At 37.8% G+C, this 17,163-nt stretch overlaps 1 protein-coding gene across 1 annotated transcript in view; it reads right to left on the bottom strand.

Moving 5' to 3' along the window:
* The window catches only part of DSG3 (desmoglein 3), a 30,859-nt gene extending 15,276 nt beyond the window's left edge, over nucleotides 1-15,583 (bottom strand). The window contains exons 1-7 of the mRNA XM_056138340.1: nucleotides 15,536-15,583; nucleotides 7,305-7,340; nucleotides 6,670-6,801; nucleotides 4,363-4,518; nucleotides 3,823-3,967; nucleotides 1,483-1,649; nucleotides 440-568 (exon numbers count right to left, since the gene is read on the bottom strand). Of these exons, the coding sequence (XP_055994315.1) occupies nucleotides 440-568; nucleotides 1,483-1,649; nucleotides 3,823-3,967; nucleotides 4,363-4,518; nucleotides 6,670-6,801; nucleotides 7,305-7,340; nucleotides 15,536-15,583 (813 nt within the window). The remainder of the gene's footprint in view (nucleotides 1-439; nucleotides 569-1,482; nucleotides 1,650-3,822; nucleotides 3,968-4,362; nucleotides 4,519-6,669; nucleotides 6,802-7,304; nucleotides 7,341-15,535) is intronic.
* Between the last annotated feature and the right edge of the window lie 1,580 nt (nucleotides 15,584-17,163).

The following is a 17,163-nucleotide window of genomic DNA, read 5'->3' as shown; positions in this document are numbered from 1 at the left end:
GGGAAGGGGTGGGGGTGGGGGGGAGGGATACTGGGAACATTGAGGGTGGAGAATGGGCACTGAAGGATGGATGGGTACTTGAACATTATTTGACTTAAATGCAATCATGAAAGTCTGTAAGTCTGTAAATGTATCTCATGATAAGGTAAAGGTAAAGGCCCTCCCGTTGATCGTCGATTTGCTCGAGCGGGCCCAGTAACGTCTCCATTGGAGACTTTGTTGTTACTGTGTCTGGCATATCGAATACTCTCGGTAGCTTGCCAGGCTCTCCGAGAGGGGCGGAGGAATCGAACTCGGGTCGGCCATGTTGGCCGCTTGTAAGGCGAACGCCCTACCCGCTGTAAATAAGAAAATTAAAAACAAAAACAAAAACTTATCTGATAAAATGGCAATATATAACTTAAAAATGTAGTTTTTCTCAAAGAGTAAAAGAAATTACCTGTGATTCTTTGAACACTGGGAAATTATCATTGACGTCTTTCACTTTAATGTTGCATTCACATTGACTTGATAGCCCCTCACCATCTCTATCAGCACCACTCACAACCAGATGAAAGCTGCTAATTTGCTAAATTTGGAGAAACCAAGAAGATAGTTAATCTTTAGTGACAAGAATATGAATAACAGCTGCTTCCTTCATACAGGAAAAGGGTGAAAACATTCAAGTTCTGGTTCATGCTTTGGAAGGATAATATACACCTTTGTCTTGCAAGAAGAGGTTGTGTAGGGTGTGGACAGCTAGAAGTATTTAACAGACTAGAAAAGTTTTGCTTTTTAAATAAGATTTTAATGTCCAGAAAGTGTATTTAAAGCAAAATCACTTGAAGAGTCTGATGCAGTGGTTATCTCATGAAGACTCACTTATGAACGTCACTTGTCTGTCCATTTGGGAAATCATTTGTATATAAATATTAGGGAGTCACACATAGCATATGTCATGATTTTGGGGTTTGACGATGCTATTTGTGTTGACGATGCAAAAGAGATAGGAAGGGGATTCTTGTGTATCACAGAAGCAGTATAAAGTTAAATACGCTGTGAGGTGAGGAAAATTTGTAACATCAGAATAGGCTATATTCCAGATAAAAAATTTCCTTTTCTCCATTGTTTGAAGAATCAGTCATCATTTACTCTGTCCATGGCACTGCTTTCTTTTATGCAAATGCTTTCTATTATTCTCTCATTTTAATTTCCATTTCTGTTGCTGATGCTTGCTTTTTCAAGATATAAGTGATAGTGCATGTGTCTGGTACATATTCCTACCAGCCTCAGAATTAAGACCAGAACTCAAGACTTAATGCTAACCGATTTAGAATTCAAGACCTCATCTATCACACTAGAATGCAAAGTTTTCTTTGTCCACATTGAGTATTGGGAACTTCATTTTCTTTCTCTTTCACTCTTATGCAAAAGCAGAGCTAGCTCATAGCTTCTTACAATTAAATCCTTTATTATTTAATGTTCCCAAATGGCTTGCTTTACCTCTCTATCAAGAGAACTGGTCAAAGTATGGACTTCTCCAGTGTGTCTGCTTATGAGGAACATGGGTGTGGCTGAAGGCTCCTGAGAGACGATTTTGAAGGCAATTTTAGAATTCAAATGGTTTGGTTCATCAGCATCTGTGGCATTTAGGATCATCACCAGTGTGTCTAGGAATATGGGAGAAGTTAATTAAAGACTAGGTAAAGATTAATATGTTCACAAGTAGCACAATTTCTGATAGGAGCGATAGCACAGCGGTAAGGTGTTTGCCTTGGCACGGCTGACCCGGCCGAGCCGGGTTTGATTCCTCCGCCCCTCTCAGAGAGCCGGGCAAGCTACTGAGAGTATCTCGCAGGCAAGGCAAAGCCTGGCAAGCTCCCCATGATGTATTTGATATGCCAAACACAGTAACAACAAGTCTCACAAATGGAGATGTTACTGGGCTCGCTGGAGCAAATCAATGAACAATGGGAAGACAGTGCTAACTAGTGCTTTTAAAACTATCTTTGTTTTGGGGCTGTAGTGATATTACAGTGAGTAGGGCATTTGTCTTTGCCTTGCCCATGGCCAGTGTGGGTTGATTCCCAGCATGCAATACGATTCCCTGATCTGGCAGGGGTGGTTCCTGAGCACAGAGCCAGGAATAAGCCCTGAGCACCACCAAGCACCAAGTTTGGCCCAAAAACTAAAAAAAAAAAAAAAAAAAAAAAAAAAACCCACAAAAAAAAAAAAACAAAACAAAAAACCCCAAAAAAAACATGTTTAAAAAAATCAAGTCACGGCTCCTCTCTGGAAAGAAAGAAAAGAAAAGAAAGAAAAGAAAGAAAAGCAAATGGACTTGTGTTAAACCGCGCCACCAAGCCAGCCCGGAGGGGAAAGGGCGTTGACCGGCTCGCCCGCTCCTCTCTGGAAAGAAAGATGGCGGCCGCAGGGAGCCTTGTGGAAAGCAGGACCTCATGGGAAGGGGGGCTTTGTGGGCCGTCCCCCACGCCCCACCGAGGTCGCCAGCTGCCCCCCACGAGCGGCTCTCCGGCACGGCCACGACTCCAGGGCACAGAAACCAATCTCTTAACTAGCTAACTTTTAATAGAAATTCTTCCAGGGTCAATAAGTAAAATAACCGCGCGGCCGCGATAGCGGCCGCGCGACATCATTTTATTCTTAAACCAAGTTGTAGAAAGCAAATCATTTCACAACGCTGTTTCAGCATGTCTGATTGTGGGGGGTGGATCGTAAACTCTAAACAATAATTGTGCATCTTCTATCGAAATAATCTATCTAGTCAAAGTAGATAGAGTATTAACTAGAACTCATCTGCCTCACAAGAATTGGGAGGGGTGGGAGGTGGGGGTCTATTGGGGTTCGGGGTTAAAAATGAGTATTGGTAAAGGGAAATGTATTTGGTATCTACATGACTGAGACCTAAACCCAAAAGCTCTGTAACTTTTCCCACAGTGATTCAATAAATAAATAAATTATAAAAAAAAAATCAAGTCACTAGAAATTTCTCCTATTGTCTCTCTCAATCAGGTAGAATCATGTTGCCTTCTATAAAGTTCTTTGGTTCTTTCAAAATCTTGGTTTTTGGTGTTCAGTTTTTTTTTTTTTTTGCAACCTGGTGATGCTCAGGGCATACTCATAGCTCTGCACTCAGGAATTACTCATGACAGTGCACAGATGTGGGGACTGAACCCTGGTCAGTTGTGTCTAAGGCAAACGTCAACCATTGTGCTATTGCTCTGGCCCCTGGTTCTCCTTAAATCTTGATCATATTGAGATTGAGATTATTTTTTGTTTTTCTTTCCATAAAGATGAATAGTTTCATACTTTTCCCTTTACAACTAGATTATCTAAGTAATGGGAATGTGTTTCTGTTCCATATAATATAAAATGCCTAGCAAATGCATTCAGGCTATCTGAAATCTGAAATCACCTCTTTAATTTTGTTACTGCTGAATATTCTGGTGAGTTGTATGTGTAGAAAAAGACAAACTGATTTGCTAGTAAGGACCACAAACTAAATACAAAATGGCTGTGATAACTAGCTTAACTATTATTAGAAAGGAAGATCCAGGTTAATGATTTTTTAAATGCAAATCCACTGATAAGACTAAATAAATTAGTCTTTAAAAATGATGTGCTAGGGCAGGAGAGATAGTACGGTGGTTAGGGCACTGAGCATTACCAGGAGTAATTCCTGAGTGCAGAGCCAGGAGTAAGCCCTGAGCCCTGCCAGGTGTGGCCCCCAAACAAAACAAACAAACAAAAACAACAATAAAAGATGTACTATTGTGATATTTGTATTTAAAAAAAAATTAAAAGTGGTAGAAAAAGACTTACTTGTGGCACTGTTTTCTTCAACTTCACCCATGAATACTCTTTGGGAAAATACTGGAGGATTGTCATTGACATCTAAAATTTTGACTGTTAGTATAAGTGGTCTTTCTACAGCTTGCCCTTGGAGATTTTCAGCATGACATGTGATCTGGAAAATGAAGGAAAATCCATTTGCATTTTACGTTTGCATACTTTGAAACTTGTAGAAACAGAGCATTTGTTGGCAAGTATAGAACTTTTGTGCAAGGAAGAAAAATAATGTAAATAGAGAAAGAAGAAAATCCCACCCTGTGCAGACCAGTTGAGCAGGTTGCCCCTTCCTGGCTGCTGGTATTTCAGAGCCAGGCAAAGCTTGAACAAACTGAATGGTGAACTGCAGTGTTCACTCATGCATCCTCTTGGTGTGTTCCTTTAGGGACACAACCATAAGTGGAGGTTTTTGGTTGAGGTATTAATTGTTAGTGGATTGGTGCATGAGATGATCCTTCTTTTAATCAGGAGAGTATCCCTTCTAAACTTGTGTGCCCAGTGTTGGAATCTTACCTGGAAGCTTGGGGTCTCTTCTCGGTCAACAATGGATGTTATATTAATTTCTCCAGTGTTCTTGTCAACAATGAATATCCCCAGAGGGGGTTGATCAATTCCCATTCCAGAAATTCGGTAGAAAACTTTCTGGGTTGCTTGGATATCTGAAGAAATCTGTGACCGGCAAATATTCAGAATGTTAAGGTAGTCATCATTCAGGCCTTTCTGCACTTACTTCATAATCTTATCATCTGCTCACTTTATTCACTTTTCTGATACTGTACTTTGCTCATGCTAGATACTGTTGCTTCTGTTGACACAAACCATATACTTTTTTTGATTGAAATTGGTTTTTACTATATATATGTATATATATATTTAATTTTTATTAGTGAAACACCATGAGGTGCAGTTGTAGACTTACAAATTTTTGTGCTTGGGTTTCGATTATACAATGATCGAGTACCCATCCCTCCAACAGTGCCCATTTTCCACCACCATTGATCCCAGTATCCCTCCCACTCCTCATCCCCCCCATTCCACCCTGCCTCTGTGGCAGGGCATTCCCCTTTGTTCTCTCTCTTCTTTTAGGTGCTGTGGTTTGCATTGAGTGGCAATTATGTTTGGTCTATAGTCCACTTTCAGCATGCATCTCCCATCCTGGGAGGATCCTCCCAACACCTTTATTTGGTGCTCTCTTCTCTATCTGAGCTGCCTTTTCCTCTAGCGTGTGCAGCTGGCCTCCAAGCCATGGAGTCAACCTCCTGGTACTTTTCTCAGCTATTCTTGGGTGTTAGTCTCCTATTTTGTTATTTTATATTCCCCAGATAAATGCAATCTTTCTATGTCTATCCCTCTCATTCTGGCTCATTTCGCTTAGCATGATACTTTCCATGTAGTACCACTTTATGTAAATTTCATGACTTCATCTTTTCTAACAGCTACATAGTACTCCATTGTGTATATGTATCAAAGTGTCTTTAACCATTCATTTGTCGAACCATATACTTTAATCATTTGTCTGTACAATACTTGTCTGTGACCATTATGATGATATAAAACAGGTAAGAGTCCAGTACACTTAATATCGAAAAAGTTACTTTTGAATGGTCATTTTTAACAGATGGTTTACGAAAAAACATTAATTACAGTTTAATAGGTAGCACTACAGATAAAGGATAGGGATTTTGTAGTCAAGCTGAGTTAAGCTGTATATTGACATGATTTATTTTCTATTATAATTTATTCTGTATAACATAAAGCATTAAAATATGTAAAAACAACAAAATGAACCTGATTCAGTTCATCACTTGATATAATTCATCACTCAGTTTTAATGTAAAACCTGGCCAATTTAATGTTTACTACAAATAATCTTTCTAATATTAGTTTGCTAAGTTTGCTTAGTTTGCAAAGCTATGCACATAAATAAGATTTACAACACTAAAATTGTTCCATACTCTTTTTTATTTTTCTAGAAGCCATACTTTCTCAATCTTGCTCTTTTTTTTTTTATTAGTGAAACACCATGAGGTACAATTATAGACTTACAAATTTTTGTGCTTGGGTTTCAGTTATACAATGATCAAGTACCCATCCCTCTACCAGCACCCATCCTCCACCACCACGGGTCCCAGCATCCCTCCCACCCCCCATCTTCCCCATCCCACCCTGCCTCTGTGGCAGGGCATTCCCCCTTGTTCTCTCTCTCTTCTTTTGGGTCCTGTGTTTTGCAAGAGAGGTATTGAGTGGCAGTCATGTTTGGTCTATAGTCTACTTTCAGCATGCTTCTCCCACCCTGGGAGGATCCTCACAACACCCTTTATTTGGTGCTCTCTTCTCTATCTGAGCTTCCTTTTCCCCTAGCATGTGTGGCTGGCCTCCAAGTCATGGAGCAAGATTCCTGGTACTAATCTCAGTCACTCCTGGGTGTTAGTCTCCCATCTTGCTCTTTTTTTATTGTTATTATCATATGTATATTTTTGTTGAAGTTACTAAGTTATTTGTTCTGTTGACCTCCCAGTTTGTATTTTGTTATTTGGAATTAACTTGTAATTTTATACTTATTTAATCCATTTATTTATTTATTTATTTATTTTTTCTTTTGTGGTCCCACCCGGCGATGTTCAGGGGTTATTCCTGGCTTTGCACTCAGGAATCACTCCTGGCGGTGCTCGGGGGACCATATGGGATGCTGGGAATTGAACCCGGATCTGCTGCGTGCAAGGCAAACGCCCTACCCGCTGTGCAACAAACGCCCTACCCACTGTGCTATTGCTCCAGCCCCTATTCCACTTATTTTAAAAACTCACAATACTGACTTACTTTTGCGATTGGGTTTCTTTTGGAGTTGTCTTCTCTTTCTCTGCAGGGTTTTGCAAATTTCACCCATTCACGTTTGTATCTTCTTTTGGCTTGGTGTACAACAGTCTCATCTTCCTCATGTTGTCCATTTATCTTACATAAAAGGGAATTTCATTTTAGTAACCACAATTAGTGGAAATGTTTGTTTTGAGTGTTGATTATGGATGCTTAGGTTGAAGAACTTTCTGTTTCAAGGTATTTAATACTGTTATCTATGTACTTGGTTCTACAATATGTTCTTATATTTTGCTAAGTAAAAATGAAACAATGAATCACAAATTATTCTAAAGTTAATTTTTAAAATATTATCAGTGCTCAGTTATTTTATATTTCTTTTACATATTCAATCATATATAATTTTCTCAGCACATAGAACCATTTTAATAAAAACATATTCTTAATATGGGAAAAAAGAATGTATGAGCTAAATTACATTAATGACACATACATTGCTGACATGTAAAGATTACTGGGTTAATTGTTAGAATTTAACTATTCGTGATTATAGTTTCCATATTTTAAAATTAGACATTTATTTTAATAATATTAATTTTAAGTTAGACTATTTCAATAACAAAAACTTTTTCATACTTTACCTCTATTTTCAGTTCTCCATGAACCACTATGACAACCTGTAGACATTTAAACAAAGCCAAATTAAACATGAATTCTTCAAATAATTTCATAAACAGATCCTTATTTTTTCTGTTGTTATTATTACAGCTTTTCTAATTTTAAAAAAAATTTAGAGAAGTCATTGTTCTCAAGTCAAGTTAAGAGAAGTCCAATGTTCTCAGTATAAATAAGTTCTTTTGATTTTTTAATATTACTACAGAACATTAATGAAGAATTTATCGGACTTTGCAAAACTCTGAGTGATAGCCATTGTGCCATATAGACCTTCATTACCTTGCTCTTCTATAAACACATCCTATTAGCTACAAATTCTGTTGCTTTGAGAAACAAAGGTGGGTAGAACTGTGATCAACCTCAGAAAATGTAAATATAGATGATTATAAATTGGCATCCCTTACATAATTTGTTCAAACACAGTTTTACGTTAGTTAACTTCAATTATAGGAAAAGACATTTAAAATTCTTGTTTGTGCTTTGCATTTTTTTAAAAAAATTTAAGGTAAGTCATTTTTAAAAAGTTATTGTACAAGAGTAGAGAGAATGGAGTAAAATAATTGGAGCAATGGGAGTCCAAGTGCTTTGTCCATTATACAGATCTAGTATATCCAAGGTTTGAGCCTTAGCAACATGATTCCAAAGTGTGTACATCACATCTATTCTAGTCTAACAAAATTTGGCATGAATAAGTAGGAAACAAAAACTAGTGGTGGGAAATAAAATTATATAGACATCAGTTTAGAGGTTTATCCAGCCAAAGACTGAGGACGCTCCTAAAATAAGGAAAAGAATTGCACTGTTTATTTGAAGTGTAGTAATATAGAGATTGGTCTATATTTGAACCAAAGGAGTAAAGATAATAGGCCTAGGATGCGAGAACCCACCCATTCTAAATTTTAATAAAAACTTTATTTCAAATGTTTAAATTTGTCCATGAAAAATAATCCATTTATCATTATAACAGGCCTTAAAATATTTTTATTCATTTGCTACTCTTTATTAAGCAGTAAGAGAAGGAGAAAAGCCCAGAGTAATTGTACTACTCCTTTCTTAGTTCATGAGAACAATTCAGTCACAGGTAAGGGAGGGATGAGCCAGGCATGCCCCTTTACAGGAAAACTGGAGTCATCCAGGAAAAATGAATCATGCTTGTACTAGCCCCAGAGAGGATGATTCTTCTGCTAGACATCACTACATTATGGAGAAGGAACACTTCAGACAATTGTTTGTTGCTTTTTCAATCTTTTCATAGAAATAGCACTATTGGGAAGTTATCCTGTCGAGACCTTTACCCTTTTCCATTCTCTCTTTTAAAGTCAGACCAGTAAGACTGTTCCTTAAGTTCTTTTATGAATTTTGAAATGTGATGATTTCTGTGCTTCTTGAAATATGGGGTAATTACAAATATTTCTGAATATTACAGTATTTTTAAGATTTTTTGAGCCAGAACCATAGGTGCAGGAGTTTAAGTTCAGGTGCTCAAGATGATTACTTTGCATGTAGTCGACAATTTTCGATCCCTGGCACCGTGTATGGTGCCACTGCCAGGAGTGAGCATGGCTGCATATGGCCTTAACTCCCAGCCCCACCAAATATAACCACAGTCTTATGTTATTTAGACTAATTTTTTTTAGTCAATTAATACTTGTATCTGACTACTTAATTGTTTTTAATTGCTGATATAATTAATTTGAATATCTAATAAATATTTAAATAATTTCCAGAAAATATAAATAAGTTAAGTACTCTCTTTGAGTGTGACTCAATTGGAATCAACAATGTGTAGAAAGCATTATTTATTTTGAGAATTTCTATACTTTTATTACCTGGTTATTTTGATAATTTTGACTTCATATATATACATACATATATATGTATATATATTGTGTGTGTGAGAGAGAGAGTTTTTTTCATACTGATGGTGATCAGGTCTTATTCCTGGTTTTATACTCAGGTTTTATACTCCTAGTGGTTCTTGGGGTATGAAGGTGGTGCCAGCATACAACTGGGTTTGATTGCATGCAAGGCAAGCAGCTTACCCATTATACTATTTCTCTGTTCCCTCATTATATTATTATTACAATTTGTTTGGGGGGTGATACTCAGAAGTGCTCAGTGATACTCCTATGTCAGTGCTTAGGACTTCTGATGATGTTTAGGGAACCATATGCAGTGCTGAGATTGAACCCTGTATGACTGCATTCAAGTCAAATAACCTACCTGCTGTGCTACTTTCCAGCCTTGACTATGTGATTTTTTTTTAAAGAACCGATGTGACATTATTTGGATTTTTTAATGAAACTCAAGTGTACCAATAAATTAAATAAATGAGTCAAATGTTTAAATATGCACATTCCACTTGCTAATTAAGATGTATGTAATTATACCCTTAAGATTTACATTTAATATGGTAGATACACAGTACAGTTTGAGAATATGGGTGTGGAAAAACCACATGTAGTAACAACTACGATTTTACCTAGTTTGATAAAAGAGTGTTTGCCCTTCACCCAGCTTTCAGTGTGTTTGCCTTTCACCCAGCTGACCTGAGTTCAATCCCTGGCATTCATCTCACAAGGTGTTCTGAGCACTGACAGGAGTGATCCCTGAATATGGAGCCAGGACTAAGCCCTGAGCACAGCTGGGTTTGGCTAAAAAGATCAAAACATTTTTTTCCAGTGTTTAAAATCCATAAAGTAGAGATAACATATCTACTTAGGTTTTAGGGATTTAATAGGATTAAAGAAATTAATAGATGCAAAGCACATATATGACCTTTAGCCAAAAGTAAGCCTTTAATAAGTGGTAATCACTTTTATTGCAAACTTAAGTAAAAAACTATGAAATAACTAGTTTTATACAAAGTGACCTCTTACTAATCATGTTAAAACATATATGACTTTCACACTTGAACACAAGAAAAAGCAGGATCCTGTGCTCCCATGTACAAGTATGTAGACTCTATCTTGTACAACTCTGGAAGGCACCACTCACAATATAGTTTATGTGATGGAATCTCCTGGAGTTATACAGTACATAGCTTGGCTGTCTGCTCGGTGGCCCTATCAGAAAGATGTGCATATTAGACAGATACAGTTATTCATAGTCTAATTATGGATAGTAACCAGTTGTCCATGCAATATTCTTGTGATGAATTTCCCAAAACAAGCCATCACTCACCTTAGGCTATCAGATTGACTCTTTACTGGAAAGGAAGTGCCAAAGGCCACGAGATTTATGAGAAATAACATGGGCATGGAGTGTTCTAGCTCCAAATGAAAACTGGTTTCAGGTATTAAGTAAGTGGGAGTGGTAATTGGTAGAAGTAATTACATCTTTCCCGACTTCTGCCCGTCAGGCAGGACTGGTGAGAATCACTGGCAAGAATCTCCTGACTTTAGAATCTTTTGGAAAGATTCAAGATGCAATTTATTTTCATATATTTATTAGAACTGGAAACTAGGTTGTTTCAACAATCAAGAGACATGATACATTAAATATTTTTTCTGTTTAAAATTTGGACCCTCCCCGCATCAAGGGACCCAGCCCCAGCAGTCAACCTCCACTATCCAACCACCCCCACGCTCCAGGCCGCTTTCCACATGCTGGGGCCGAGCCTCACATATGAGTGAACATATTCCTGGACATATCATAAGACACTCCCTACCCATTTTTCATAATTATCATACCATATTTGATGGGGTTCAGACAGTAGGCAGCAACTCATAGAGGGAAATATATCTATATCTATATCTATATCGATATATATGCCTTTCAGAGAGCCCAGCAAACTACCAAGAGTATCCAGCCCATATGGCAGAGCCTGGCAAGCTACCCATGGCATATTCAATATGCCAAAAACAGTAACAATAACGGGTCTCATTTCCCTGACCCTGAAAGTACCTCTCATATGGCAGTGTTGGGAAAGACGAATAAGGAGAGGCTGTTTAAATCTCAGGGCTGGGATGAATGGAGATGTTACTGGCGCTTGCTCGAGTAAATCGATGAACAGCAGGATGACAGTGATACAGTAAAATGGTGAAAATTTGGGTCATTTAACCTCTAATTAATTTCCCAAGCTTATATTTTGGTTGTTCTGTAGTTGAAAATATGCTATACTTAGAACATATTCTAATTAGAACTTGATATTTAAAATTACTCTATTTTTTTTCCCTCCAGCACTACCACTACTCACTAGAGGGCATTGTGTTTAAAATATTTTGATTCGATACATCTTTATTAATATTTTTTAGTGAGTAATTTTTACTCACTAATGTAGTAACATGAAAATAAAGAGCTATTTCCCAGACACTAACAAGGTGTTTTTTATAAGAAAAATAGTATGTAAGATTTTGTGAACTACCAAATACTGAACATTAGTCTCACTAAAAGATAAGCATTGCTTTCAAATGATCAAATATCTGAAGAAAAGCACTTTTGAACCACAAATTCCCAAAGTATTTACTTTGTGTGGTGTGAGGTGAATCAATGAGTTCATGAAACTGGTATTACATTTGCTTTAATAATAAGGAGGTATTCCTTCCTCCCATGTATGCAATATAAATGACTGAAGATTAAAATCTTTGAGTAAAACTCCAAGTTTGAAAAGATAACATTTTCCGTACTCATTAATATGTTCATTCAGATCAGATCACAGATCACAGATCATCCTGTTATTCGTCGATTGCCTCGAGCAGGCCCCAGTAACGTCTCCTTCATCCTAGCCCTGAGATTATATTCAAGGCTCTTTAGGAGAATGAGACCCATCATTGTTACTGGTATTTGGCATATTGGGTATGCCACGGGGAGTTTGCCAGACTCTGCCGTGTGGGCAGGCTACATTCGGTATCCTGCCAGTTTGTCAAAGTAGGAATGAGATGTTATAATAAGATGTCATATATATATAATAAGATATAATCAGCATGGTGGTGGCTGGTCCTGGAGGTCTTTGGCTGCTGGGGCCCTGGCCAGGGTGGGGAGGAAAGCTCAACCCGCTCCCCTCCAAGGGCCCCGGTGAGGAATAGCCAGGCACGGGGGCAGGAGACTGCACTCTTCTCCTCCGGGAGCTGGTTTTTATAGTCTCAGAGTCTTGGCCGCTGATGGGATTACACGGTGCCAGGGGGCCAGTTGGTGGGTGTGACCCCCGCCTACTGGAATTTGGAGGATCTGGGTGGAGGATGCTCGACTCCAATCACCTTCAGGTGTGGCCAGGGCGGGGAGGAAAGCTCAATGTTCATTCAAAATATATATTTTTTATTGTCAGTATTCAGAAAAAAAGAAACCCATCTTTTGTTTTTGTGATGTATTCTTTTGCTCAAGATAAATGTAGGTCCTTCCCAGGCTTATCAAAATGTTGGCTGTTATATAAATAGTAGGCAGAAAATTACTACGACTTATCTCTATTAATAAAAGGTAAAGGTAAAGGCCCTCCCATTGATCGTCGATTTGCTCGAGCGGGCCCAGTAACGTCTCCATTGGAGACTTTGTTGTTACTGTGTCTGGCATATCGGATACTCTCGGTAGCTTGCCGGGCTCTCCGAGAGGGGCGGAGGAATCGAACTCGGGTCGGCCATGTTGGCCGCGTGTAAGGCGAACGCCCTACCCGCTGTGCTATCGCTCCACATTACAAATGAAAACAATTAGTCTCACAAAGAAGTTTACATTTTTTTGGAAACTTTTTTTTTGCACACTAGGTTGGGTCATTGCTGCTTTAGTCTCATTAACTAGGTAAGGGGTCGATGATGATTCTTATTTGACAGTCGAGAAAACAAGGCCCAAATAAGATCATAGTACAGTCATAGACTGAAGCTATGACTTTATCTCAACACTCTTGACGATCTTAGTATGGTCGTAGGATGGTGGAATTAATTACGAATCTCCAAACACATCTTCAACTTTCAAACTCACCCTTCAACAACAAAAGTTCATTCCTGCTCAACAGTTGCTTCCACTCCCTCCCCCTCTTCACCACACTATTTCGAAACAGAGTGACTACCTACTTTTAGAAGGATTCCATTTGCCTTCATAGAATCCACCTTTTACTCTGCCCTCTTCTGCCTTTCCAGCACTTGTCCTGGCTCTCTTCCACAATTCCAGCCGAACTAGGGTGTCTATTGACCCTGGACAAATGCCATAATTGCACTTGCCTTTGCTTGTGCTAGTCTGACAACTGAAGCTATTGCCCTGTGGTCCACCTATATTTTTCAGGAAAGCAGCTCAAATCTCACCCAGTGCAGGAGCCTCACTACTCACTGATATGGACCTTCATGCATTCATTGTAACCAGCACTGTCCAACAGATATCTGAGGAGCACAAATGTGAGCCACATAATTTTAAACTTTTGAATGGTAGTAATATTAAATGAGGCAAAATTAATTTTAGCCATGTTTTAGTAGAATATGTCCAAAATATTATTTCAATATAAAATTACCATGAACTTATTAATAACATTTAATAGTCTTATATGCATTTTTAATACAGTTTTCAAAATGCTATGTATGTCTTATACTTAACAATATTTCATTCAGACCAACTACATTTCTGGTGGTTAATAACCATATGTGGCTACTCCATTGGACTGAGAAACTTGAGAGCACTCGGTTTAACTATTATGAATGAAATTACATTGTTTTTAAGTAGTTTATATGTGTATAAATACGTTTGTGTGAAATTTTCCTGAGGGGAGGAAACTTTTCTATTTTATAGTTTCCTCATGACTAGCATTAAGGCATCACTGTGAACATAGATGATTATTGTATAGAGAGATCTCATTCAAACATTGTTTTTATCCAGTCTTTAAATGATTGTGAATCCTCTGTAAGAAAAAGATTATGATAGGAATTGGAGAAGCAAAGATGAATAGATAGCTCTCAGTATAATGTTCCTGTAGACACTGTATAACCAGAAAGGTAATGGAGCGTGTTCTCTATGTCAGAGCTGTGAAAAAGACTTCTGTTAGACTTGTGGGAGTCTAGTGCTTGGACTCATAGCTATGCTCTCTTCTGATACTTCCTGCTACACATCCCCTACTTCCTGAGTTAGTCACTGACATGACTGAACAGATTGAGTGCTGAAACAACATTTTTGTACCGAAACTACCATTTGGAAAGTTGGGAGTGTGAAACAATTGTCACAATTTCCTCTGATGTTGATTATTACCACAGATATGTTCATTAGATATCCAAAATGATGAGTTTTCTTTTCAGGATAGGAACAGGGTCAAAAAAAAAAAAAGAATGGCCTGGTATTCTACTGGAGCAGTGTCATCAGAGGGAAGTCTGGGAAACTCTGGTTTACCAGGCAGCTGTATTCTAAATTTGGGCACCTTTAAGTTTCTGGAAGTTCTTCTTGAAACTTCCTGAAGTCTATTTTTTTTTCATGAGAAAGTTAGTTAAATGTATGCTAAGACCACTGTCGCTTAATATTGATAGAGTGTGGAATTAGGAGTCTTTAAAATATTTGTTTTGATATCTTTTAATATATGTTTGTTGTTATTCTTCACCGAAAGAGCATAGTTAAGGGAGAAACCAGTTTGTAACATTCAGATTAGCACTTTGTTTTCCGGATGCTGTTTCTCTTTCAGATAACTTATAAAACATTCCTAATTATCAAAAGTATTACTCTCCTGAGAAAAGGACTTAGAAAATATCTTAACTTTTTTTTATCCCCAAGCAGTTGGCTATGTTTTTCATATAAAGATTGAACATAAATTATTTTCTTAACAACCCCACAATGCCCACAGAGTCAAACATTGCTTTGATTTTAATTCAACTGCCTATTTAACAAAACATGTCGGGTATCAAGACTGGGCATGTATAGTTTGTAGCCATATGCTTAAGAGATATGTAAACCCTGAAAATAGGCCTAGTTTTCTTTTATGTGCTTTAGTTTTAGTATTAGAAAGAAAAATAAAGGCACTACTTTGAAGTGAAGTTGTGGAAAAAGAGACTGAGATCAGGGTTAATTAATCTATTAATTAAATGCTAAATTCTTACTTTCAAATTAATTTTTTTAATGCAAAATACAACATTCATAAAACAGCAAAGAAAAAAATAGGTTCTCTTTACAGTCTCATTTAAAATTATTTACACTGAATTCTTTTTGGTGTAGAAGATAGGATTCCGGATTCAAGTATATTCTCAAACAAGAAAGGAAACAGAAATATTACAATTGTTAGGGGAAAAAAAGGACTTACCAATAATATAGTCAAAGCTCCCGTGGTTCTAAAAAGGGGCCAAGCCATTGCTTCTGAATTTTCCGGTGACAAAATCCAAGGGTGCTGCTACTCCGGTGCTTCCTCCTCTGTGCATGCGGTGTCTCAGAAAGCAGCTTCAGGAGCTGCAGATGGCCTGTTATGTGGTTCCTCCCCTCCCTAAACCAAGCATTGGTTTCACCAGAAATGCTTGCATCACTTTTGCTCCCAGGTAAAAACTTAGACACACCTCAATTCCTAAAGCAATGAAATCCTTTGTTGGAAGCTGAAAGAGAAGTTCACAGGCTCAAGACAAAGTTTAATAGGAAGGTACCAGATGAATAATAAATTAATCATGGTATGGCAGTGCAGAAGCTGGCCCTGACTATACTGAGAAAGAATCTAGTTGGCTTCTTCTCATGGTTCCAATTAAAACTGAAAAACAAAACAAAACAGAGAAAACCTGCAAGGTTTAACTTGTGGAAGAGGATTTATTTTAGCACTGAATGTATAGGCAGATCTAAAGTCTAAAGTCAGGGAAATATAAGTATAATATATTTTATTAAAAATGATCATATATACTTTTTTAACTTTTTTTTTTTTTTTGCTTTTTGGGTCATACCTAGTGGTGCACAAGTATTACTCCTGGCTTTGCACTTAGGAATTACTCCTGGCGATGCTTGAGGGACCATATGGGATGCTGGGAGTCAAACCCAGGACGGCTGCGTGCAAGGCAAAAGCCCTACCCACTGTGCTATTGTTCCAGCCCCAATAATCATATATTTTATCCAAAGAAGGAAATTTTAACACCAAGGACTATTAGTGCAGATTTTGAATAAAAACAATCAGAATTAAATTGGATTAAGCATTATATGGCACCATGGATATTTAAAACATGCAAATAATGCATTGCAAAGTCAGATCTTTGATAATAATTAGATAACATCTACTTTATTTTATTTTCATTTATAAGTTTTTCTTGGGGTGGGACTGCTCCAAAGCAATTTTCAAGAGGCCTGGTGCCACTTCTAGTATTCCGTGGCCAAATAGGTAGATGGTTCTATGCTCAGCCTGTTGATGCAAAGCAGCTGAGACCCAGAGGTGTCGAGGTCCCCCAGAGCCACACCCAGTGGTGCTGGTTAGTGCTGCTGGCTTTGCAGTCCCAGGGATTAAACTGTGGATCTGAGCTCTCTACCTGGCTCTAATTTATATGCTGAAAAGAAGATACCTTGTTGCCTTGTGAAAGTCAACTTTGTGGCCAAACACCCCACCCTACCTCCAACTCCAGCAGTCAGTGTTTCCTGGCATGTACTCGCGTACCTCTAAAAACTTAGATTCCAGGTTAGTGCATGGGGGCAAAATGCCAACACCATTTTAGTTTGCTCGCTAGAATAAAAAGCAGTCTTAAGTGTTCCAGAATATTAAAGCAAGGTTTTGTAGAACAATTTAATCTTTTTAAGTGCTTATGCCTTTTTAAGTATTTATGTCTTTGAAGCTTTTTATTTTTAGGGAAATCATCAGTCACAGGGTACTTTAGGCAGAAAGAATTTTGTAGCTTAGTGGCTGGGGAAAAACACTTGTAAGCAAAATACTTGTTTTTCTTTTTAAAGATGGCAACAATATATGACAAA

This window comes from Sorex fumeus, unplaced genomic scaffold (assembly GCF_029834395.1).
Source record: "Sorex fumeus unplaced genomic scaffold, SorFum_2.1 ptg000128l, whole genome shotgun sequence".
Lineage (NCBI taxonomy): Eukaryota > Metazoa > Chordata > Mammalia > Eulipotyphla > Soricidae > Sorex > Sorex fumeus.
This window is presented reverse-complemented; position numbering and strand designations above follow the sequence as displayed.